Below are 24,337 nucleotides of genomic sequence, written 5' to 3'. Positions count from 1 at the left end.
TGACCTTGGAAGATTCTCAAAATGTTCCAGTTTTTTTAAAAAAAAAGCAGATGTAAAACAGTACAAACTAGTGTGTTAAAAAGCATGAGGTTTGGGGGTATCTGGCATGCAGGCAGATTAAGGGTGATTTTAATTTTTTCTCCTTTACCCATAATTTCAACTTAAGATGTATTATATATTTACCCAAAAAAAAGTTAACAGTTTGGGTAAAAAATGGAAAACACAAGAATCTATGTTGAGTTACACACATGCATAAAGAATTCTTGAAGATTCCATCAGAAATAATGATGAATAGAGCGAGAACTGGAGTTCAAGGGACCTTGCACTGGCAATTTTTCATCCTTTTGGGGTTTTGAACCATATGATAATACTGAAAATTTTGGCATTTGGCCATGTCCATCTACAAGGATAAGAGAGAGGAGCCTCAGGGCTGCTGGCAAGCAGCTGGGAGCAAAGCCGGCTCAGAGAGGACCCGACGTACCTGTTCAGGACTCCTGATCACTCAGCTCAGTCTCTTCTGAGATCCTTGGGAACCAGAAATTCTGCTTTGCAAGAAATACCCCAAGGACCCAAGATGTTCTGACTTTGTGGGAGTACAGTGGACAGTGGGTGTGTGGGGGGCCCAGCTCCAAGGTGGGATGGTGGGTGATGCCAATTTTGCAATTGTGCGAGGGCCACGGACACCGAATTTTTTTCTCTTTGCTTACAACACAGCTGTTTAAATCTAAATGTTAAGAAGAATGTCTGTATGCTGGCACCCATACACACAAGTGTCCAGGGACCTCTGGGCGCACCTCCTAAGCCCCACAGCTCTGCGTCCCCGAAGTCCCAGCCTCCATGGCTGTGAACACCTGCAGGAAGGACTGCGCCGACCTCACCTCCACCCACTCGGGGCCCGGCCAATGCAAACGCAGTGAGAGCACACCATGACAGCATCAGATCCCAGCGGCCCTCAGGGGCAAACCCCACAAGGCTCATGGGGAGCCTCTGGGAGGCTGCCACCGCCAGATATCTCAAACCACGTCTTATCTGCACAACACCTCTCTGACGGCTGCACCCAGAATGGGTGCACAGTATCAAAGGCCCCCATAGGTACCCTGGACACAGCATGGAGGGAAAAGCCTCATTCACAGGCCTAGGGGGTCCTTCACCTAACCACAGACCCCCACTCAGCTGAGGCCCCTTGCTGGGGACAGGGCCCTGCTGCCCACCTGTTTAGATGTGCTGACCAGCCTCCATTTACAATGAGCATGGAGCTTCAAGGGCTCCAGCTGAGCAAAAGGTGGGGTGATCAGGGAGCCCTGTGGAGCCAGACGCTGTGTGGGGCTCACTGTGCCTCCAGAAACACGCAGGCTTCATCTCACCCCACCACATCACTCAGCAACTGGAAAGTCCATTTCCAAGAGGAAAAAGAGCTGTCAAAGCAGCCCTAACTTCCAAGGCCAAATCTGCAAAGACTGCCTGGACACCTCTAGCAGCTCAGAGGCTTGGTGGTGTATCCCCCAAACCCCTGGGTCCCAAGCCAGGCCCTCACCTGCTCCACCCATTTCACAGATAGGGAACTGAGGCCTGAGTCAACCCTCGCGTCACCACTCAGCTCCCCTATTCAGCCAGAGGCCAGAGGCCTCACATCCACAGGACACCGGGTGGCTCCTTGTCCCAGATGTTGTCACATTCCAAAACCACTAGCCTGCCAGAGAAGTTTCCAGATTCCCAGCAGTTCCATTTTCCACAAACAAGTCAAGTTCTGTCTCCAACCATACAACAAAACCATGAACTTGTCAAGCCCTAATCACCCTCTCATCTTGCTTATGTGGGAAGAAGCTGTCACATCATGGCATGGAGGAGAGCCTCTCCCAATCTTATCTGACCCAAACTTCCAGAGCCATACCCTACAGCCACCTGACCCTGCAGCTCACCGGCACTTTCCGACATCCTGAACCCTATAAATGGCTGCCCCACAGCCCTTCCAAGCACATTCTTTACAAAACCCAGGAAGCGCTCTGGTGGATATACAGTGCCTGCTGTGTGCAGGACCAAAGCATGACCCCACATGGGGCTGGCATGAACTGCAGACCATGTCCTCACAACAGCCACAGCCACAGAGGAGCTTCTCTGAGGAGGATAAGAAATGCAGAGGCTAATAGCCAGCAAACTGTCATCCACATGAAATCCCTGAGCCCCTACACCCCTCATGCTCACTCCATACCCCAAACTACCACAAAGGTTCCCTCTGTGGGTCTTGGGGTCTGGGGCACCCTCCCCCTGCTCAGTCCACTGAAGGCAGCTCCAGCCTCAATGACCACGAAGTCCCCACATTCTTCTGTCCTCCAGATCTCTTTCCCGCACCCAAGTACCCTTAGTGTCCACAAGCCCTTGGGTGCCAGTCAGCCTCGGCACCCAAGGGACACAGCTAAGGGACTCACACACAGGGCATCCAGGGCTGCAGCCAGGCATAGGGGGCACAGGCAGCAGAGCTAGCACTTGCAGGATGGTGATCCCGGGGGGCTGGGGAGGTGCCCTGAAGCACAGGGGCATGAAGAGACAAGATGGGCTCACCTATCACGCTTTTAGCAAAGGATGCTCTCTTGAGGGTGGCCAGGCCCAAGTCGCCAATCTTCACAGACCCTGTGGGCCCAGTGATAAAGATGTTGTCACACTTGAGGTCCCGGTGGATGATGGGGGGCGTCCTGGTGTGCAGGAACAGCAGGCCCTTCAGGATCTGCCGGCACCAGCTACGTAGAACCTTGGGCTTCATCACCTTGAATCGCTTCAGATACCTGCAGGTGGGGGTGTGGCTCATCCACGGCTCGTGTGGGGAAGGGGCCCCCAGTTGCTGAGGGCTGTGTATTTATTCCCCAAACAGGGGCACTTCTGAGAAAGGGCTGTTGGCCACACCAGCCAGGACCACCCCAAGCAGGGCCCGGGGCCTCAGCCATTGCAACTCTTGAGCCCCAGGCCAAGCCCACCCCAAGGCCCCAACTGGCTGGGTGGGTAGCATGCTCACGTCTTCAGTGTCCCCGAGGTCATCAGTTCAGTCACCAGCACGATGCACCGCTTCCCCCTGGCACTGGACTCCCAGAAGTCATAGAAGCGCACAATGTTGGGGTGCTGCAGGCCCTTCAGCATCTCAGCCTCTTCCTTGAACCGCTGCCTCTCCAGTTTGGTGAGCTTCCGGTCCTAGAGAGAAACACACACAGACTGAGAGGGACACTTGGCACAGCCTCAGGCAGAGGCCTTCCAGGGAGCCGGGGCCAGGACTCTGCCAGGCCGCTCTCTCGGCTCTTAACACACAGCACAGCAGGAAGAAAGGACTTAGACATCTGGGGTTGAGGGAAATCTGATCCAGTTCCAAGTCCTTCCCCTCTTTACCCACAGAGAGCAGGACAGGCCTCTGATTCATAAAGCCAGCACAACTGTTCATGGTTCTCCAACATATGGAACATCAGACCCTGATATCTTATCGATTTCAAATTAGCTTCTCCCTGCTCAAGAAGCTCAGCAAAAAGGTGTCTGGGAATCAGAGACACCTCCAAACCCCACACTGTAATACTCATGTGCTTTTTCCCTAAAAACACCTCTGAGGGGCAGCATCAAGACGGCAGAGTAGGAAGACGTAGAGTTTGCATCTGCTCAGAACTAGGGCACTGACAAGGCTCTGGTGCGGGACCCTGGACACCTAAGGGGCGGGAGGAATCCCTGAGTAACCAGGTAGGACGTGGGAGGGAGGGAGAGAAGAGTGGCAGTGGGACCAGACAGGCACCACTGAGGGTGTCTGGAGGAGAGGGAAGGTTTCCGCACTCAGAGGAGCCCACTCCCCACCAAGGGATCAACAAGGACAGGGAGGGACCTTTGGGAGGCTGGGAATCAGAGGGGAACACAGCCAGCGACTCCTCTGCCCACTCAGCCCCGGTGAGTCTGTGGGGGTCCTGGGCCTGAAAGCCCCACCACCCACTGGGGCCCCCTCTAGCTGCACAGATCTCAGGCCTAAGACCACCTGGCCCGCCTACCACCGGCCTCTTCTAGACGCCTGCATCTTGGGCCTGAGTCCAGCCCCCACGCCTCTTCCAGCTGTGTGGATCCCAGTCCTGAGCCCTCACACCCACGAAGGCCTCTTCCAGCCACACAGTACTGGCAGCCCAAGTCCCGCCCCTAACAGGGCTTCCTCTGGCCATGTAGGTACAGGCAAGCCAGACGCCACCCACCTCCAGGGCCTCTTCCCTGGCTATGCCAGCCCCTATGGGCACACCAGTGGAGGCCTATGCCCCAGCTGGCCTACATGGCATTTGTGCTCCGGGCCAGCTTCAGGAACAGATGCTAGTGAGCAACACATGTAGATATGACAAAGCAGGTCCAGAGACCTATCTGGAGGTCTTGGAGGGTCCACTGGGGAGGCAGGGGTAGGCTGTAGCTTACAGTAGAAGGAAGAACACAGGAAGAGGAGGCATGGAGTATATTTTATTTATTTTTTCTCAATAATTACTTATTTTTATTTATTTATTTGGCTGTGCTAGGTCTTAGCTGTGTCATGCGAGAGCGAGATCTTTGACCTTCCTTGAGGCAAGTAGAGTTTTTAGTTGTGACATGTGGGATCTAGTTCCCCAATCAGGGATCGAACTCAGGCTCCCTGCAATGGGAGCACAGAGTCTTAGCCACTGGACCACCAGGGAAGTCCTATTTTTATGTCTTTATCTTTTATTTTTTTTCTAATTAATTTTTAAATTGCTTTATTTTCTTCCTTTTGCCTTTTTTTTTTTTTTTTTTTGCTGTTATCGTTCTGTTTTATTTTGTCTTCTTGTTTAATTTTTAGAGTTATTTCGCTAAATATAATTTTTACTTTCCTAATTTTACCTCACTTTATAGTTTGGTACTGTTCTGTTCTTTTCTGCTTGTTGCTTGCTTTCTTTTTCTTTTTGCTGCACTTTAAGGCTTACTGGGCCTTAGTTCCCAGGCCAGGGGTTGGGCCTGAGCTCCTGTGGTGGTAGTGCGAAGTCCAAACTGCTGAATTAACAGAGAACTGCAGGTCACAGGGAAATTAGTCAGTGTGAGGTCTCCCAGAGGTCCTCATCTGAGCAACAACTCACAGCTCCACTCAACTGTCTGCAAACTCCAGTGTTGAACTAATCAGGTCAAACAACCAGCAAGACAGGAACACAGCCCTGCCCATCAAAAACAATGGGATGACAAAAAAAATATGTTACAGACGAAGGAGCAAGGTAAAAACCTTGGCAACCAACCTGAAAAAGAATTCAGCAGAATGGTAATAAAGATGATCCAAAATCTTGGAAATAGAATGGAGGCGTGGATCAAGAAAATACAAGAAATGTTTAACAAGGACCCAGAAGAACTAAAGAATACACAGTGATGAGCAACACAGCAACTGAAATGAAAAATACACTGGAAGGAATCAATGCAAAATAACTGAGAAGAATGAATAAGTAAGCTGGAAGATCAAATGCTGGAAATAATTACTGAGGAGCAGAATAAAGAAAAAAGAATGAGAAGAAATGAGGACAGTCTCACAGACCTCTGGGACATTACTGAACACAACAACATTCGAATTATAAAGGTCTCAGAAGAAGAAAAGAGAAAGGGTCTGAGAAAATATTTGAAGAGATTGGTTGAAAACCTCCTCAACATGAGAAAGGAAATAGCCACCTAAGTCCAGGAAGCACAGAGACTTCCCTACTCAAGGAGACAAACCCAATGAGAATCACACTGAGACACATATTAATCAAACTAACAAAAATTGAATTCAAAGAAAATATTAAAAGCAGCAAGGGAACAGCAAAAAATAACACACAAGGGAATCCCCAAAAGGCGGTTATCAGCTGATTTTGCAGCAGAAACTGTGTAGGCCAGAAGGGAGTGGCAAGATACATTTAAAATGATGAAAGGGAAAAACCTACAAATAAGATTATTCTAGCTAGCAAGGATCTGGTTCAGATTTGATGGAAAAATCAAAAGCATTATAGACAAGCAAAAGCTAAGAGAATTCAGCACTTCCAAACTAGCTTTACGACAAATGCTAAAGGAATTTCTCTAGGAAACACAAGGGAAGAGAAAGACCTATAAAAACAAACCCAAAATAATTAGAGAATGGCAGTAGGAATATACATATCAATAATTCTCTTAAATGTAAATGATTAAATGCTCCAACCAAAAGACTGGCTAAATGAATACAAAAACAAGACCTGTATACATGCTGTCTACAAGTGACCCACTTCAGGCCTAGAGACACGTACAGACTGAAAGCGAGGGCATGGAAGGAGGTATTCTATAGCAAATGGGTATCAGAAGAAAGCTGGAGTAGCAATTAGATAAAGTAGACTTTAAAATAAAATAAAGACTATTACAACAGACAAGGAAGAACACTACATAATGATGAAGGGATCAATCCAAGAAGAAGCTATAACAACGGTAAATACTTATGCACCCAACACAGGTGCGCGTCAAAACATACGGCAACTGTTAACAGCAGTAAAAGGAGAAATCAACAGGATTACAATTATAGTGGGGGGATTTGACATCCCACTTATACCAATGGACAGATCATCTAGACAGAAAATAAACTAGGAAACACAAACTTTAAATGACACAACAGACCAGACAGACTTAACTGATACTCAGAGGATATTCCACCCAAAAGCAACAGAATACACATTCTTCTCAAACACACACAGAAAATTCTTCAGGGTAGATCACATCTTAGGTCATAAATCACGTCTCAGTAAATTTAAGAAAATCAAAATCATATTAAGCACCTTTTCCAGCTGCAATGCTATGAGATTAGAAATCAATTATAGAAAAACAGCTGTAAAAAGCACAAACACATGCAGGCTAAATAATATGCTACTAAGTAACTAAGAGATCACTGAAGAAATCAAAGAGAAAATTGTAAAAATACCTAGAAATAAATGACAACAAATACATGACAACCCAAAATCTATGGGATGCAGCAAAAGCAGTTTTAAGAGAAAAGTTTATAATAATTCAATCCTATCTCAAGAAACAAAAAAAATATCAAATTAACAACCTTATACCTAAAGCAACTACAGAAAAAAGAACAAACAAAACCCAAAGTTAGTAGAAGGAAAGCATAAAAATCAAAGAGAAATAAATGAAATAGAAAGGAATGAAATAATAGCAAAAATCAATGACACTAAAAGCCGGTTCTTTGAAAAGAAACAAAACTGATAAATTGTTAGCCAGTTTCATCAAGAAAACAAAGGGAGAGGATTCAAATCAATAAAACTAGAAATGAAAAAGGAGAAATTACAATTAATACCACAGAAATACAAACGATCATAAGAGACTATGGTGATGGTTTAGTCGCTAAGTCATATCCAACTCTTGTGACCCCATGGACTGTAGCCTGCCAGGCTCCTCTGTCCATGGGATTCTCCCGGCAAGAATACTGGAGTGGATTGCCATTTCCTTCTCTGCTGCTGCTGCTAAGTCGCTTCAGTCATGTCCGACTCTGTGGGACCACATAGACAGCAGCCCACCAGGCTCCCCCATCCCTGGGACTCTCCAGGCAAGAACACTGGAGTGGGTTGCCATTTCCTTCTCCAATGCATGCAAGTGAAAAATGAAAGTGAAGTCACTCAATCATGTCCGACTCTTAGCGACCCCATGGACTGCAGCCTACCAGGCTCCTCTGTCCATGGGATGTTCCAGGCAAGAGTCCTGGAGTGGGGTGCCATCGCCTTCTCCGATTTCCTTCTCTATAAGAGACTATACAAGCAACTACAGGCCAATAAAACAGACAACCTGGAAGAAATGGACAAATTCTTAGAAAGGTACAATCTCCCAAGACTGAATCAAGAAGAAATAGAAAATTGTTTTAAACAGATCAATTACAAGTAATGAAATTGAAACTCCAATTAAAAATCTTCTGACAAACAAAATCCAGGGCCAGATGGCTTCACAAGCAAAGTCTATCAAACATTTAGAGAAGATCTAACACCCACCCTTCTCAAACTCTTTCAAAAAACTGCACAGGAAGGAACACTGCCAAGCTCATCCTACAAGGCCACCATCACCCTGATACCAAAACCAGACAAAAAAAGCACAAAACAAGAAAATTACAGACAAATATCACTAATGAACATAAAGGCAAAAATTTTCAACAAAATACTAGCAAACAGCATCCAAGAACACACAAAAAGGATCATACACTATAATCAAGTGGGATTTATCCCAGGGTTCTTCAATACACATAAACCAATCAGCACAAAAACCCATATCAACAAATTAAAGAATAAAAACCATATGATCATTTCAATAGAGACAGAAAAAGCTTTTAACAAAATTCAATATCCATTCATGATAAAATCTCTCCAGAAAATGGGCATAGCAGGAAGCTACCTCAACATAATAAAGGCCGTATATGACAAACCAACAGCAAATATTCTCAGTGGTGAAAAACTAAAAGCATTTCCTCTAACATCAGAAACAGACTGAATAAGAATGTCCACTCTCACCACTATTATTCAACAGAGACACATAGTTTATTATATGTATATATATATAATATATATATATATATTCAACAAAACACATAGTTTTGGAAGTCCTAGCTATGAAGAAAAAGAAATAAAAAGAATTCAAACTGGAAGAGAAGATGTAAAACTGGCACTGTGTGTAAATGACATGATACTATACACAGAAAATCCTAAAGATGTCAGTAGAAAACTACTTTAGCTAATCAATGCATTTGGTAAAGTTGCAGGATACAAAATTGATGTGCAGAAACCTCTTGCATTAATATACTCTGACAACAAAAGTTGAGAAAGAAATATCAAGGAAACTCCCATTTACCATTGCAATAAAAAGAATAAAATATCTAAGAATAAACCTACCTAAGGAGGTAAAAGACCTGTACTCAGAAACTGAGTGCACATCAGTATACAACACTGATGAAAGACATCAAAGATGACACAAACAAATGGAGAGAGATACCACACTCCTGGGTTAGAAGAATCAGTATTGTGAAAACGACTCTACCACCCAAATCGATCTATAGATTCAATGCAATCCCTATCAAATTACCAATGGCATTTTTCACAGAATTAGAACAAAAAATTTTACAACTTATATGGAAATACAAAAGACCCAAAGAGCCAAGCAATCTTAAGAGAAACAGAGCCGAAGAAATCAGGCTCCCTGACTTCAAACTATACGACAGAGCTCCAGTCATCAAGACAGTATGGTACTGACACAAAAACGGAAATGCAGATCAATGAAACAGGACAGAAAGCCCAGAGATAAACCCACACACCCATGGTCACCTAATCTATGACAAAAGAGGCAAGAATATACAATGGAGAAAAGACAGTCTCTTCAATAAGTGGTGCTGGGAAAACTGGACAGCTACATATAAATGGATGAAATTAGAACACTCCCTATACACAAAAATAAACTCAACATAGATAAAGACCTAAACTTAAGACTGGATACTATAAAACTCTTAGAGGAAAATACAGGAAGAACACTCTTTGACATAAATCACAGCAACACCCTTTTTGACTCACTTCCTTTGCTAATGAAAATAAAAACAAAAATAGACAAATAGGACCTAATTAAACTTAAAAGCTTTTGCAAAGCAAAGGAAACCATAAACAAGACAAAAAAACAACCCCCAGAATGGGAGAAAATATTTGTAAATGAAGCAACTGACAAGTGATTAATCTCTAAAATATACAAATAGCTCACACAGCTCAACATAAAGAAACAGCCCAATCAAAAAACTGGTGGAAGACCTAAATAGACCTTCCTCCAAAGAAAACATACAGATGGTCAAGAGGCATATGAAAAGATGGTCAACATCACTAATTTTTAGAGAAGTGCAGGTCAAAACCACAATGAGGTATCCCCTCACACTTGTCAGAATGGCCTTCATCAAAAATCTACAAACAATAAATGCTTGAGAGGGTATGGAGAAAAGGGAAACCTCTTGCACTGGAAATGTAACTGATAATACCACTATGGAGAGCAGTATGGAGGTTCCTTAAAAAAAAACAAAAATAGAACTACCAGATGACTCAGCAATCGCACTACTGGGCATATACTCTGAGAAAACCACAATTTAAAAAGACACATGGCACCCCAATGTTAATTGCAGCACTATTTACAATAGCCAGGACATGGAAGCAACTTAAGCATCCATCACAGACAGATGGATATAGAATATGTGGTACAGAGGAATTCCCTAGCAGTCCAGTGGTTAGGATTCCATGCTTCCACTGTAGGGGGCATGGGTTCAATCCCTGCTTGGGGAACTAAAATCCTACACTCCCCATGGTGTGGCCAAGAAAAAAAAAGAAGATGATGTGGTAGATATATACAATGGAATACTGCTGCTGCTGCTAAGTCGCTTCAGTCGTGTCTGACTCTGTGCAACCCCATAGACGGCAGCCCACCAGGCTCCCCCGTCCCTGGGATTCTCCAGGCAAGAACACTGGAGTGGGTTGCCATTTCCTTCTCCAATGCATGAAAGTGAAAAGTGAAAGTGAAGTCGCTCAGTTGTGTCCGACTCTTAGCGACCCCATGGACTGCAGCCCACCAGGCTCCTCCATCCATGGGATTTTCCAGGCAAGAGTCCTGGAGTGGGGTGCCATCACCTTCTCCGCAATGGAATACTACTCAGCCATAAAAACAAAACTGGGTCGCTTGTAGAGATATGGATGGACCTAGAATCTGTCATACAGAGTGATGTACGTCAGAAAGAAAAAAACAAATACTGCATATTAACACATATATGTGAAATCTAGCAAAACAGGACAGATGAACCTATCTGCAAGGCAGGAATAGAGATAAAGACGTAGAGAATCTTTGTGGACATGGGGGGGTGGAGGGGAAGCGGGAGTGGGTTGAATTGGGAGGTGGAGATTGACATGCATATTGCTCGTGGGAACTTACTGTATAGAGCAGGGAGCTCAGTTCAGCGTGCTGTGGTGACCTAGACGGGTGGGATGGGTGCGGGAGGGCCAAGACAGAGGGAATATGTGCATATATACAGTCAGTTCACCTCATCGTACCGTAGAAACTAATACAACATTTTAAAGCAACTGTATCGAAATTTAAAAAAGAAAAAAACCTCTGAAACCTTGCTCCCTCCACACCCACTGAGTATTATTAAGAGAAAGAAGCATGTTTACTTCTAATTTACACGTAACTTTGAGGGCATGTCCACAACCACAGCAGATGACAACCAGAAAACAAGGAAACAATGACATGAGAGGCAGAGAATAGCAGAGTCCCAGCCACATCTGCATCAATGCTACAGGTCACGGAAGACACACTCGCTGGGGCCTGGGAGCACCTGCACCTCGAGCACTGAGCTGGGACCACAAGGTTAAGTCGGGAACTATAACCCCACCATCACGGTGCGGGGAGGCACCTCTGGGGTGTCACCCATAAGTATGCCCAGCCACATCTTGAGAGGAAGCCACGGACTCCCTCAGCACAGTTCCACACACCAAGCACCTTCCTTGCCCTTGATCCATCTGCTCCAGCATTACCCAGATCCCAATCCACCACCAACCCAGCCACCTGTCTTCATCCCTCCTCTGCAGCCTAGATCCTGGCCCTTCCCTTCTTAAAAACCAATACAATATTGTAAAGTTAAAAAATAAAAGAAAAAAGAAAAAATCCCTCCAATGGATTCCCACCAGAGAGCACTCAGAACAAGCCCAAGAGTTCTGTTGTTTTCAACTTCACCTCATGGATGAATCTTACCCCTAGAGGCCCCAGCACAGCCTTCTCCCCAAGCCTGAATATGTGCCCCCAGTGTCTCCTCCATCACAGCCCAATCAGCCTACACAGCCCACCCTTCACCTTCCCACCTCTTTCTCAGAAGGAAAGATAAATACAAATGAACACAAGCCATCAAGTTTTTGAGGAGTTCTAGGAAGAAGAAATCAGAGCTGAAAAAAACACAGCCCAAGACCTCTCAGGTCCTTTGAAAGACCCCAGAGGACATCAGGCCAGACTCCAACCAATCCAAAAGAAGAGAAGGGCCCTGGGGTCACGACAAGATTAGCTGGTTAAGGAATTCCATCCCAAGTAGCACTGTACCCATTAGGCATTCTCCCACCCACCAGGCCCACCTCAATAAACCGTCATCACACTCCAGGCACAAGTGGGACTGGACAGAATAATCACCAACAAAGCAGAGATACACCAAGACTGATTCCAGAAAAACAAGCAATTCAGGCACAAAAGCAACTTCCCCAAAAATCTAGTTCATGTCCTCATAAAAATCCAAAAGCTTGACACAAATAAATAAGAGCAGCTTCTATTTAAATAGGAACAATCAAGGAAGAGCTCTTGCAAATTAAACCTCTGTATTTTAAGAACAAGATATTCTGTAACCCAATGAAACAGTAAATACAAAAAAGATACCATTTCACCAAGACAATAACATGGAAACATGTTCTGCTCATCAAAAGCGATACTTTGTTTTAGAAAGTAAGTCACAAACATATTCTCAATAGGTACATTTGACATGGAGTTACATCCAGAATATAGATAGAACTCCCATATCTCAACAATAAAAATATGAAAAGAAAAGTCACAAAAGAAGATGCAGAAAAGGCCAATAAGTACATGAAAATGTGTAAAGCACCATGAGTCACCAGAAAAATGTCAATTAAAAGCACAAGATACCACTTCACACCCACCAGAAGAGCTAAAATAAAAAGATGGATCATTCGAACCACTGGGCATCCGAGAGCAGCTGAGCTCTCCGGGCACACAGTTGTTGGAAATACAAGCTGGTACAAGCCTCAGAGAGCCTTTGGCAGGTTCACCCCTGCTCTAGGTCCAGCCACTCCCCTTCAACTTTGCTGCTGTTGTTCACTTGCTAAGTTATGTCCAACTCAGCAACCCTATGAACTATAGCCCATCAGGCTCCTCTGTCCATGAGACTTCCCCCACAAGAATACTGCAATGGGTTGCCATTTCCTTCTCCAGGGATCTTCCCAGACCAGGGACCGAACCCACGTCTCATGCACTGGCAAGTAGATTCTTTACCACTGAGCCCCCAGGGAAGCCCAGCTCCACTCCTAATATCTCCTGAACTCCAGAGAAGGCAAAACTCACACATGACGTTGAAACCAGAGCAAGGGCTTGCCTCTTGGGTGAGGGGAAATGCAGGAGCTGAGAGGAAGGAGGTGAGAGGGATGGGGGGTAGCGGTGGGGGATGAGGGCGTGACAGAAACATTCTACACTGTAACTGAAGACAAAGGTTACACGCTCCCACGCACATGTCAAAGCTCATCATGTATACACTTGAGATCTGTGTTTCATTACATGTAAGTTATACCTCAATTTTTCAAATGTAAAAAGTAAAATGAAAGCATCACAAAGCCAAATAGATAAAGAGAAGAAAAACATCGAGAAACACGAAAGAACCAGCTGGAAGTCCTAACAACACGGAACAGGAGTTCTAGGAGGAGAGAACAGGTATCGGGAAAGAAGACGATGGCAGAACAACATTACCCTGAGCTAAAAGGAGAACTGTTTAGAATAAAAGCATATGCCACGGCCGAATCAATGAAAAACGACCCACCTCCAGTCTCATTCCAGAAAAAATCAGATTCCCAAGGACTGAGAGTAAGTCCTACCTCCCAAGGAACGCCCAGACAGGCACCCAGTCTCACTGGTAACACTGGCAGCATCCTCAAAATGCCGACTCACACCTGGAATTCTATCATCCGCCAAAGGGACATCAAACCATGAGGCCCAAAGACTTATTCTCAGACACTTGAGAGCCCAAAGGTTACTTCACAGCACCCCAGGTGAGACAGCTACTGGAAGCGTTTCTGCAAAACACAGAACACAAAGGGGACTCAGTGAAGCCCCACTGGCCCACAATGGGTGACTGAGGGTGACTGAACTTGGCTGCACCAAGTGACAGAAGCCAGAAGGGACATGGGGTGCACCACTGTGCCACTCCCAGACCCTGCAGCCATTTGGGCAACGATGTTTCAGTTACTACACCGTCTAATGGTCTAGTCATTTATTCTAAAGCAAACTCACAGGATTACTTAGAACAAAAATTGTTTTTGCCAGTATTTCAGCATCAACCAACAGTAAAGCAAAAGATTTCATTTTAGTGCAGAGCAAAAGGTTCATGTTATAAATAACTTAACTAACAACACCGAGAGGGAGAGGAAAGTGCCCTGCATATGCTACAGTTTTGATTTTCAGATGCCAGCTAAACATGGTAAAGCCAAGACTCAAGTATAACACAAAAGTCAGATCTTTAACAACAGCGCCACTTGGAGCTGGACGGGGTGTGGAAGTGGGAGGGAGCCAACCTTATTTTATGTTCTAAGCCGCTGGGCTATTTTTAACTAGGTGACACACTGCTCGATAATTTAAAAGGTCAGCTGGCATGTCCTCAGAGCACTGTCCAGAGCTGCCTGCAGTGTGCTGCCCAGCGTCCCTTCTCTCAGAGCTGGCTAGGGTCCTTTCCAGTTTGTTGACTGCTGGCTGGCCCCATCAGCTCAGTGACTCCATGGAGGCAGGACCACCACAGTGACTGATGCATTATCACTGTTTGTGATTTCGTTCATTGATGTGCTGGGGGCTCAGGTCATAAATCAGGGTAGGAAGAAAGCACATAATCCCTTTGAGACCCCCAAATCCTGCCAGAGTCAGGTGGTTCTGGAGGTCTGATGTTGAGGAGGTGGGCTCTGGCTGGTCACATACTATCACTACAGGACAGTTCACCCCCACCACACAAGAAGGTGAGGTCTCTTAGACCAGCCTCTCTCCCACCAGATCCCTGGTGGCGAGTAAATTATTGGTAAATAATTTATTGGATAAGGATGGTCAAAGTCAACCAGATGATAAAGGATAAATGCATTCTGGGACAATGCCGGCCCTTTTCTCCTACAGGAAAAAGGTCCAGCCAGTCACGGATGGCACCCTCTGAATAGGGGCAGGGAGAAGAGATGGCCAAGGTGGTCAGAGGAGGAAATCCCTGGATCTAATAGGCCCTCCCAGCCACCAAGGGGTCACCAGCTCTGCCCAACATCACAAGAGTGAGGGCTGAAATCATCAGACCCAGAGGGCCACCCTGGCTGCTCTCAGGACATTCTGCAACCAACTCCTTTCTCCATGCAAAGCCAACCAACCCCATGAGGAGCAGAGCTGCCTGGCAACCCTGAGTCCAGACAGGGAAAGGCAGGATCCACACACACAATACAGACAGGGGACATGAGCAGCTGGGAGAGTGTCAAGAACAGCCAGAGTCCTAGGGTTGACAATCTGGACCTCTCTTCAATCCCATCTGGTCATAAAACAAAGTGTCAAGGGTCTTTGTTGAGAACAGTCCCACGTACAGAGAGCCACCTTAGGACAGGGGCTCTATGAACAGAGTGGGCCCAAGGGTGGAGGTCACTGGCCCTGCACAGTCCTCTGCACACTCTAGGCCCTAGATACCACTGGTGGGAAGAGCCTTCTCAAGTCTAGAGGATCTGACCCAGGCTCAACCTGCTGTGGAGCTGGCCCATTCCTCACCACTCTCTCACCATAAAACAGAGAGAAGGTACAGGGTCTCAGGTCCAGGGAGTAGTGGGCACACAGGGAGGGAGATGTCAGTGGAGAAGAGGACGCTGCTCTGTTCCTGACTCCTACTTCAGGCGAGGATCCCTGCACCTCGCTCAGTCAACCGATGTCACTGAGGCTCTGGGCATGCAGGAAAAGCCGTGGACAACCTCAGGTGTGGCAGGGATGGCAGGCAACAGAAAAACACGCAATGACACTGCACCAAAAATCAGAGCAAAGGGTAGGTGGGTGTGCCAGCTGGAGGCACCGTGAGCCAGAGAACACCCTCAATGGCCTGGGGAAAAGGTCACCCCCACCTACCCAGGGCACTGGCAGGGCAGGGATTCTGGGAGGAAGCATCCTATATGAGGGTGTGAGGTCCCAGAAGAGTGGGCTGATTGTGGTTTACAACCCACCACAGGGCTGGTGGCTGCAGGGACAGCAGCCAGGTGCTGGCTCTGCCCCAAGGCAGGTGGCTCAGTGGGGCTGTCCTGACCTCTCTCAAGAGCTACGCTCCACTTGGGCAGCAAAGGAGAGCCCTGGACAGATGGTAATATCACACACATTGGGCTGTGACCTGTTCCCTCTAATATTTACTGTATTTACTTCTTTTAAACTCAAGTGCTCTCTTCAGCTGCATCTAAGCAATAAAATACACAAGCTCACAGAAAAGGGAGGTATGTTTTCTCCTAAATCATTTCCAAACAAAGGCATCAAAGAGTGTGTACTCCAGGGCATGAGCTCGCACCTTTCTACTCTTTGATTAAAGAATACAGTTTTCATTTGCTTCTGAAGAAATACAAGATAAACTAAACTGAACTAAAATAAAGGCACCATTACTGAAGTGAAAAGTCCTCCCACAGCTACCATAAGATGGAATCCCGCTTCTCAGGAAGCACAGACCCAACATAAAGGGTCCATGGAGTCTCAGAAAAAGGAAGATCCCACTGGGCACAGGCTGAGAGTAAAATTTCAGTAGACAGACAGGTCAGGGAGGGCTGGACACTCCAACACTCACACTTTCTTTGTCATGGGTGCCAGCAAGCTTATAATTGCTGAGAAGGAAATGTGAACATCACCAGCCAGCCTCTCACTGCTTTTGTAAATAATACTATCTTCTTTGGGGTGGAGGGAGGTTTAGGTACACAAATGACTCAAAATTAGAGTCTCTAAGGGCCTTTGCTCTTTTAAGGCCACCCAGGCCACTGCCCTTCCCACAAAAGGCAGAGCCACCAGTGGCCAGCCTCACCAGGCCCCATTCCTTCTGCCACCTACAGAAGGACTACGTAAAACTAGGCGCCCTCACCACTCGCAAGCTGAGATACAACTATGTCAGAAGTTTAATGAGCTGTAAAGGACGTCATCTGCAGCATACTGAAAATAGTGTCATTATTTTAATGCTCTATGAAATGGTTCCCATGGAACTTCATAGTCTCCCAGCTATATTATAAAAATACACAAGTAAAAGCATCTCTAATACAGTCCAGATTCTTATTTTCACTCCACAGACCTAATATAATACAGGTTTTTCCTAAAAGCCTTTATTGATCACCTGACCACACTTCTCTGTCACAAAATGATGCATATTGGAATTTAGGGGTTTTATTTCCTATGGTCATGTAACTTTGAGGTCCAAACATTTTTCTTATGCACTGAGTTATTATTATGAAACAGTAGTGCATAGTTGATCAAACAGATAACAAATGTGACTGAACATGCAGTTTTTACTGAGCAGGGTGGAGCCTTTTCCCTATCATTTCACATATTCTCCATGGGTGAATCTTAATTATCACTTGATTGAGGCCGAGCCAGCATCAGTTCCTTCACCTCTGGCTCTAATCAGCCAGCAGATGGGGTGAGGGAGCAGTTACCGGCCCAGCACAGACCAGTTCTTCAGGACCAGCTGGCAGCCCCATCAGGCCCGCCTTCATTTCTGTGAACATAGCTAAGTGTGTCAACCCTATCCCCAGACCCTCACTGGGGTTGACTGTCACTTTTTAATCTGGGCAGGGCTGGAGGTGAGGTCTGGCAGGGTGTGGGGGTGGGGGTGGCACAGTACAGGAGATGGCCCCTTCCTACCCTTTAGGAAGCCCTTATTCCAGGCATGAACACAGTGGGTCAGTTTTGAGACGGCCCTTTATATTGGGCACTCCTGGGGTGGAGGCCTCTACCCCATGCCCCACCTCAGGGTCATGGGCAGGCTACACCCCGCCCCAGGCCTGCTCATCCTCCTCACCACAGGACAGGCAGGGCCACAGTGAAACTGGCAGGAGCTGTCACTACTTGGTAAGGACAGGTGGAGAAAAGGAGCCAATTAGGGGAAGAAGACCAGACAGGGGATCGGGATCATCTCAGAGAGCAGACAGGCTGCAGGGTGGAGGGAGCGGGGTTGAGGACAGTGCCTGATCGGAGACAGAGCCCACTGTCACCCTCAAGGGCAGGAGCTCGCTGGGCAGGCCCCAGCCCCTTTGCAGGATCCAACCCCAAGCCCTCCAGTCCATAAAATCTTTAATGGGACCTCCCTGGTGGCTTAGCCGGTAAAGTGTCTGCCTGCAATGCGGGAGACCTGGGTTTGATCCCTGGGTCAGGAAGATCCCCTGGAGAAGGAAATGGCAACCCACTCCAGTACTCTTGCCTGAAAAATTCCATGGACTGAGGAGCCTGGTGGGCTACAGTCCACAGCGGTGCAAAGAGTAGGACACGACTGAGCGAATTCACTTCACTTCACTTCAGGCCTCATACAGGCCACAGACAGACCTGAACCAGCCCTGTAGATAGTCCCAGATAATGACAGATGGTCATGTCCAAGACACTCTTCCTCCTATCACAGCTGCCTTGAGCAGGTCTCCCTGGCAAGTCAGCCCTCCACGGTCCAGCTCGCCCCTCCTGGCCTAGCCATGGGGTCTTAACTATACAGTTGTGGTCTCGCCACACCTCATTCCTCTGCATACAAAGGGAAAGGATGGAGGTCTTATGGAGGTGGCACCACAAACTCAGGTCTGTTCTCTGCTGGAAGCAGGCAGACAAGAGAGGACAGAGCAATGGAGTAACCCTGGTACCCTGGGCCAGAGCAGTGGGCCATCCACTGCGGTGTGAAATGCAAATAGGAGGTTAGTGAGCAGGGGAGCTAGCACCCGGCCCGGGCCAATCCCACTGGCCACTCCCTGCTCCTGCCCTGGCTCCCCTCCACCCTTCAAGCAGGAGAAGTCATCTGAGGCAGCCCCAAGGCCCGGCAGGCAGCTCAGGAGCAGTCACCCCCTGTACGTGGCCACACCACGTGTCTGGTTTCTAGGAAGGGCCGGCTCTGGCCCAGGCCACATCCGCACAGAGACACCTAAAGATAGATGTGGATGAGGTCAGTTGAGGTGCGTACCTCACCAAGGACAGTGCCTGTTCGAGAAGTGGGACAGGACAGCAAACACTGCCCAATGCCAGGGCCAAGCTGCTGACAGGTCACTCCTTTGGGGCCTCCTCATTGGCCCCATTTCCTGTAAAGGATCTTCCTGTGGCTGGGGTACCCTACTGTAACAGTAGGGTCCATGGTCCTGCATCAATCTGCTGAATGCTATGGACACTGCCCCAGAAAACAGACCCTCCCCCACATACCTCCAAGCCCAGGAACACCTAGACCTGCAGCCCTGACTGCTCACAGAAGCAGAAAGGAGGGAGAACCCAATGCTTCGTACTACGGAAGGTCCCATCCAGCCAAGTCCTCTAAGCCCCACCCCACAAAAAAAGTGGCCCAGACTCACTCCACTGCTGTCCAGAGGCCCTGGGCAGTCCAAGTAATCTAACCAACAGAGGTAAGATGACTGCACGGGCCAGGTGGCAGACTGATGGCCTCAGGTTAGTGTCTGCTGAGTGAACATGCTCCCAGGCTTGAACATTAATGGTGTCCCTCTGGGCCAGGCCCTATGCACCAGGGTACAGGGCATTGGGGGGAAGAGGGGTGCGGGGAGACGTGGTGCCCTCTCTGGGCCAGACGCTGTACCAGGATACCAGGATGCAGGTCAGGAAGCTGGGGATGTCCCTCTGTGTCGGGTGATGCACCAGAATGCAAGGTGGAGGGAGGCACTGACAGATGGACAGTGCATGCGATCAAGAAAACAGAGGACCACAGACAGAGGCTCAGGGCTCTCTGGGGTAAAAGAAAGGCTAGTGGCTCCCATCTGTCCCAGTCCTGTGAACCAACTCCTTGGCTCCTCCTCAAGATGGTACCAAGAGCCCTGGGGCCTCAACGAAAACAAGAGAGCAGGCACACAGGGCACATGCATGTGAAACAGGGCACATGTATGTGAAACGGGCAGTAAGCTGAGTCTGACTCCTCTGAAGAGGAGGGAATCCCACACTCAGCCACATCCTCCTCTAGAGTCGTGTGGCCTAAGACAACAGCTATGAGTCACATGTGGCTATGAATACTCAACATGCGGCTAGTACAAAGTGAGATGCTATCTAAATGTAAGATAAATTCTAGATTTCTAAGACATAGCATTTTTTAAAGTAGTTTTTAAGTCTCGTTAACAATCGTATTTTAATTACAGCTGATCCTTGAACAATATGGGTGTTATGGTCGGTGATCCTCTACACAGTTGGAAATCTACATTCAAATTTACAGTGGGCCCTCCATATTCATGGTCTGTATAATCTGCATCTACAGATTGAACCAACCATGGATCATATAATATTGTCACACATATTTACTGGAAAAAAAAAAAAATCCATATAGTAAGTGGGCCCATGCAGTTCAAACCCACATTGTTCCAAGGTCAACTATACATGTTAAAAAGATATTTTTGATATATTAAATTGAGGAAAATATATTATTAAAGTTAACTCTACTTGTTCTTTTTATACTTTAAAAGTGGCTTTTAAACTACGTATTACATATGGTTCACAATAAATTTCTACAGGACCAGTGCTGCTCTCAGAGAAGGCAATGGCACTCCACTCCAGTACTCTTGCCTGGAAAATCCCATGGACGGAGGAGCCTGGTGGGCTGCAGTCCACGGGGTTGCTAAGAGTCGAACACGACTGAATGACTTTAGTTTCACTTTTCACTTTCATGCATTGGAGAAGGCAATGGCAACCCACTCCAGTGTTCTCGCCTGGAGAATCCCAGAGACGTGGGGGCCCGGTGGGCTGCCATCTATGGAGTTGTGCAGAGTCGGACACGACTGAAGCGACTTAGCAGCAGCAGCAGCGCAGCAGTGCTGCTCTACCTTAGAGCATCAGCACTACTACTGTAGACCAGACACTGAAGGCCAGGCAGAGCTGCAGCAGTATGACAGGGTCTGCTGGGGGAGAGAGGCCTCAGTGAACACCCACTTCAGTCTAGTCCCCCCAGAAGTGCTCAGTGCTAGGAACATGGATAAAAGGGAACAGAGCAGCCCTCACAAAGGCCGAAGCTCCACTTTGAATCAGCTTAATTACAGACTCGGTAAATACGATCTCCTCTTATTCTAACTGCCTCTGGGAACAAAAGTAAATCTTCTCTAGAGAAAGACAAAATCACCCACAGCCTCCCTCAAATATCTCCATAAGTTTTAAACACATCCATCAGAAATGGCCAGGCAGACTAGGAGACAAGGCCAAACGATAGAAAATCGAGAGGAAAAACAATGACAACAGCCAAAAAAAGACAGTGACAATGAGCTCCAGGAGGACTCAAATATTATACTTATTAGACACAGACATTAAAACCCTGATTAGTGTGGTCAAGAAAACAGATAGTGAGACTGATAATTTCACCAGAACCAAAATCTAAGGAATAGAAATCAAATGGAATCTAAAACTAAGAAATGAAAATGGAAACTCAATATGCAAGTTTAACAGCAGATTAGACATGGCTAAAGACTGGATCAAAAAACTAGAAGATGGGGGTACAAAGTATACAGACTGAAAACATGGAGACAAATGTATAGACAATACAGGAAAGAGGATTTTTAAAAACTCATAGAACACAGTGAAAAGGTCCAACCTTCTCATAAAAGGGATTCTGGAACAAGAGGGCATAAAGAATGGAACAAAAGCAATGTGTCTAAAGTAACAGCCCAAAGTTTTCTAAAACTGAAACAAGACATCCAGACATAGATTCAGTAAGTACTATAAACCTTGATCAGGTTAAATATAAGGAAAATCACCCAAGGGCACACTGCAGCCAAATAAAACTCTTACAAAACAAACACACAGGAAAATTTTAGACACAATATCACCAACAGAGAAGGTAATGGCACCCCACTCCAGTACTCTTGCCTGGCAAATCCCATGGACAGAGGAGCCTGTTAGGCTGCAGTCCATGGGATCGCTAAGAGTCGGACATGACTGAGCGACTTCACTTTCACTTTTCACTTTCATGCATTGGAGAAGGAAATGGCAACCCACTCCAGTGTTCTTGCCTGGAGAATCCCAGGGATGGGGGAGCCTGGTGGGCTGCCATCTATGGGGTCGAGCAGAGTCGGACACGACTGAAGTGACTTAGCATAGCAATATCACCAAAGGCAGGGAGGGTGGGTAGATACAGTGCAATGTTCTAAGACTCCTGCTTTCCATGCCCAGGATGCGGTCGAAGTTCTAGTTCATTGTTGTTGTCCAGTTGCTAAATCATGTTCATCTCTTTGCGACACTACGGACTGTAGCACACCAGGCTTCCCTGTCTTCCACTACCTCCCGGAGCCTGTTCAAACTCATGTCCATTGAGTCAGTGATGCCATCCAACCATCTCATCCTGTCATCCCATTCTCCTCCTGCCTTCAATCTTTCCCAGCATCAGGGGTCTTTTCTAATGAGTCGGCTCTTCACATCAGGTGGCCACAGTATTGGAGCTTCAGCTTCAGCAACAGTTCTTCCAATGAATATTCAGGGTCAATTTCCTTTAGGACTGACTGGTTTTATCTCCTTGCTGTCCAAGGGACTCTCAAGAGTCTTCTCCAGCACCACAGTTCAAAAGTATCAATCTTCTGGCACTCAGCCTTGATAGTCCAACTCTCATATCTGTACATGACTACTGGAAAAACCATAGCTTTGACTATACCAACCTCTGTCAGCAAAGTGATGTCTGTTTTTTAATGCTGTCTAGGTTTGCCATAGCTTTTCTCCCAAGAAGTAAACGTCTTTTAATTTCATGGCTGCAGTCACCATTCACAATTATTTTGGCGCCCAAGAAAATAAAGTCTGTCACGGGTTTCCATTTTTTTCCCATCTATTTGCTTGAAGTGATGGGATCGGATGCCATGATCTTAGGTTTTTGAATGCTGAGTTTTCAGTCAGCTTTTCCACTCTCCTCTTTCACCTTCATCAAGAGGCTCTTTAGTTCCTCTTCACTTTCTGCCATAGGGGTGGTGTCATCTGTATATCTGAGGTTATTGACATGTCTCCTGACAATCTTGATTCCAGCCTGTGATTCATCCACCAGGCATTTTGCATGATGTACTCTGCATAGAAGTTAAATAAGCAGGGTGACAATATACAGACTTGGCATACTCCTTTCCCAATTTGGAACCAGTCAGTTGTTCCATGTATAGTTCTAACTGTTGCTTCTTAACCTGCATACAGGTTTCTCAGGAGACAGGTAAGGTGGTCTGGTATTCCCATCTATTTAAGACTTTACCATAGTTTGTTGTGATCCATAGTCAAATGTTTTAGCATAGTCAATGAAGCAGAAGTAGATGTTCCTCTGGAATTTCCTTGCTTTCTCTATGACCCAACAGATGTTGGCAATTTGATCTCTGCTTCCTCTGCCTTTTCTAAATCCAGATTGTACATCTGGAAGTTCTTGGTTCACATACTGTTGAAGCCTAACTTGAAGGATTTTGAGCATTACGTTGCTACTGCGTGAAATGAGCACAACTGTGCAGTAGCTTGAACATTCTTTGGCATTGCCCTTCTTTGAGATTGGAATGAAAACTGAGCTTTTCCAGTCCCACAGCCACTGCTGAGTTTTCCAAATTTGCTGACATATTCATTGCAGCACTTTATAGCATGATCCTTTAGGATTTTAAATAGCTCAGCTGGAATTCCATCACCTCCACTAGCTTTGTGCATAGTAATACTTCCTAAGGCCCACTTGACTTCACACTCCAGTATATCTGGCTCTAGGTGAGTAACCACACCACTGTGGTTATCCAGGTCATTAAGACTATTTTGATACAGTTCTTCTGTGTATTCTTGATACCTCTTCTTAATCTCTTCTGATTCTGTTAGGTTCTTACTGTTTCTGTTCTTTATGGAAAAACCATAGATTTGATTATATAGACCTTTGTTGGAAAAGTGATGTCTCTGCTTTTTATACACTGTCTAGGTTTGTTATAACTTTTCTTCCAAGGAGCAATTATCTTTTAATTTCATGGCTGCAGGCACTGTCCACAATTATTTTGGAGCCCAAGAAAATAAAGTCTGTCAATGTTTGCACTTTTTCCCCTTCTATTTACCATAAAGTGATGGGACTATATGCCATAATCTTAGTTTTTTTAATGTTGAGTTTCAAGCCAGCTTGTTCACTCTCTTCCTTCACCTTCATCAAGAGGCTCTCTAGTTCACTTTCAGCCATTAAGGCGGTATCATCTGCATATGTGAGGCTGTTGATATTTTCTCCTGACAGTCTTGATTCCTCCTGTGTTTCATCCAGCCCAGCATTTCACATGATATATTCTGCATAGATGTTACATAAGCAGGGTGACAATTTACAGCCTTGTTGTAGTCCTTTCCCAATTTGAAATCAGTCAGTTACTCCATGTATGGTTCTAACTGTTGCTTTTTGACCACATACAGGTTTCTCAGG

The 24,337-nt window shown here is 46.2% G+C and overlaps 1 protein-coding gene across 7 annotated transcripts in view; it reads right to left on the bottom strand.

Moving 5' to 3' along the window:
• The window catches only part of WNK2 (WNK lysine deficient protein kinase 2), a 146,927-nt gene that overhangs the window by 99,462 nt on the left and 23,128 nt on the right, over positions 1 to 24,337 (bottom strand). For all 7 annotated transcript variants that reach the window (XM_002689849.7, XM_005210446.5, XM_005210447.5 and 4 more), the window contains exons 3-4: positions 3,008 to 3,180; positions 2,560 to 2,780 (exon numbers count right to left, since the gene is read on the bottom strand). In XM_002689849.7, the coding sequence (XP_002689895.4) occupies positions 2,560 to 2,780; positions 3,008 to 3,180 (394 nt within the window). The remainder of the gene's footprint in view (positions 1 to 2,559; positions 2,781 to 3,007; positions 3,181 to 24,337) is intronic.

The sequence above is a fragment of the Bos taurus genome, chromosome 8 (genome assembly GCF_002263795.3).
Source record: "Bos taurus isolate L1 Dominette 01449 registration number 42190680 breed Hereford chromosome 8, ARS-UCD2.0, whole genome shotgun sequence".
In the NCBI taxonomy this organism is placed as follows: domain Eukaryota; kingdom Metazoa; phylum Chordata; class Mammalia; order Artiodactyla; family Bovidae; genus Bos; species Bos taurus.
Note: the sequence above shows the minus strand (reverse complement) of the source record. Positions and strands in the feature narration are given on the sequence as shown.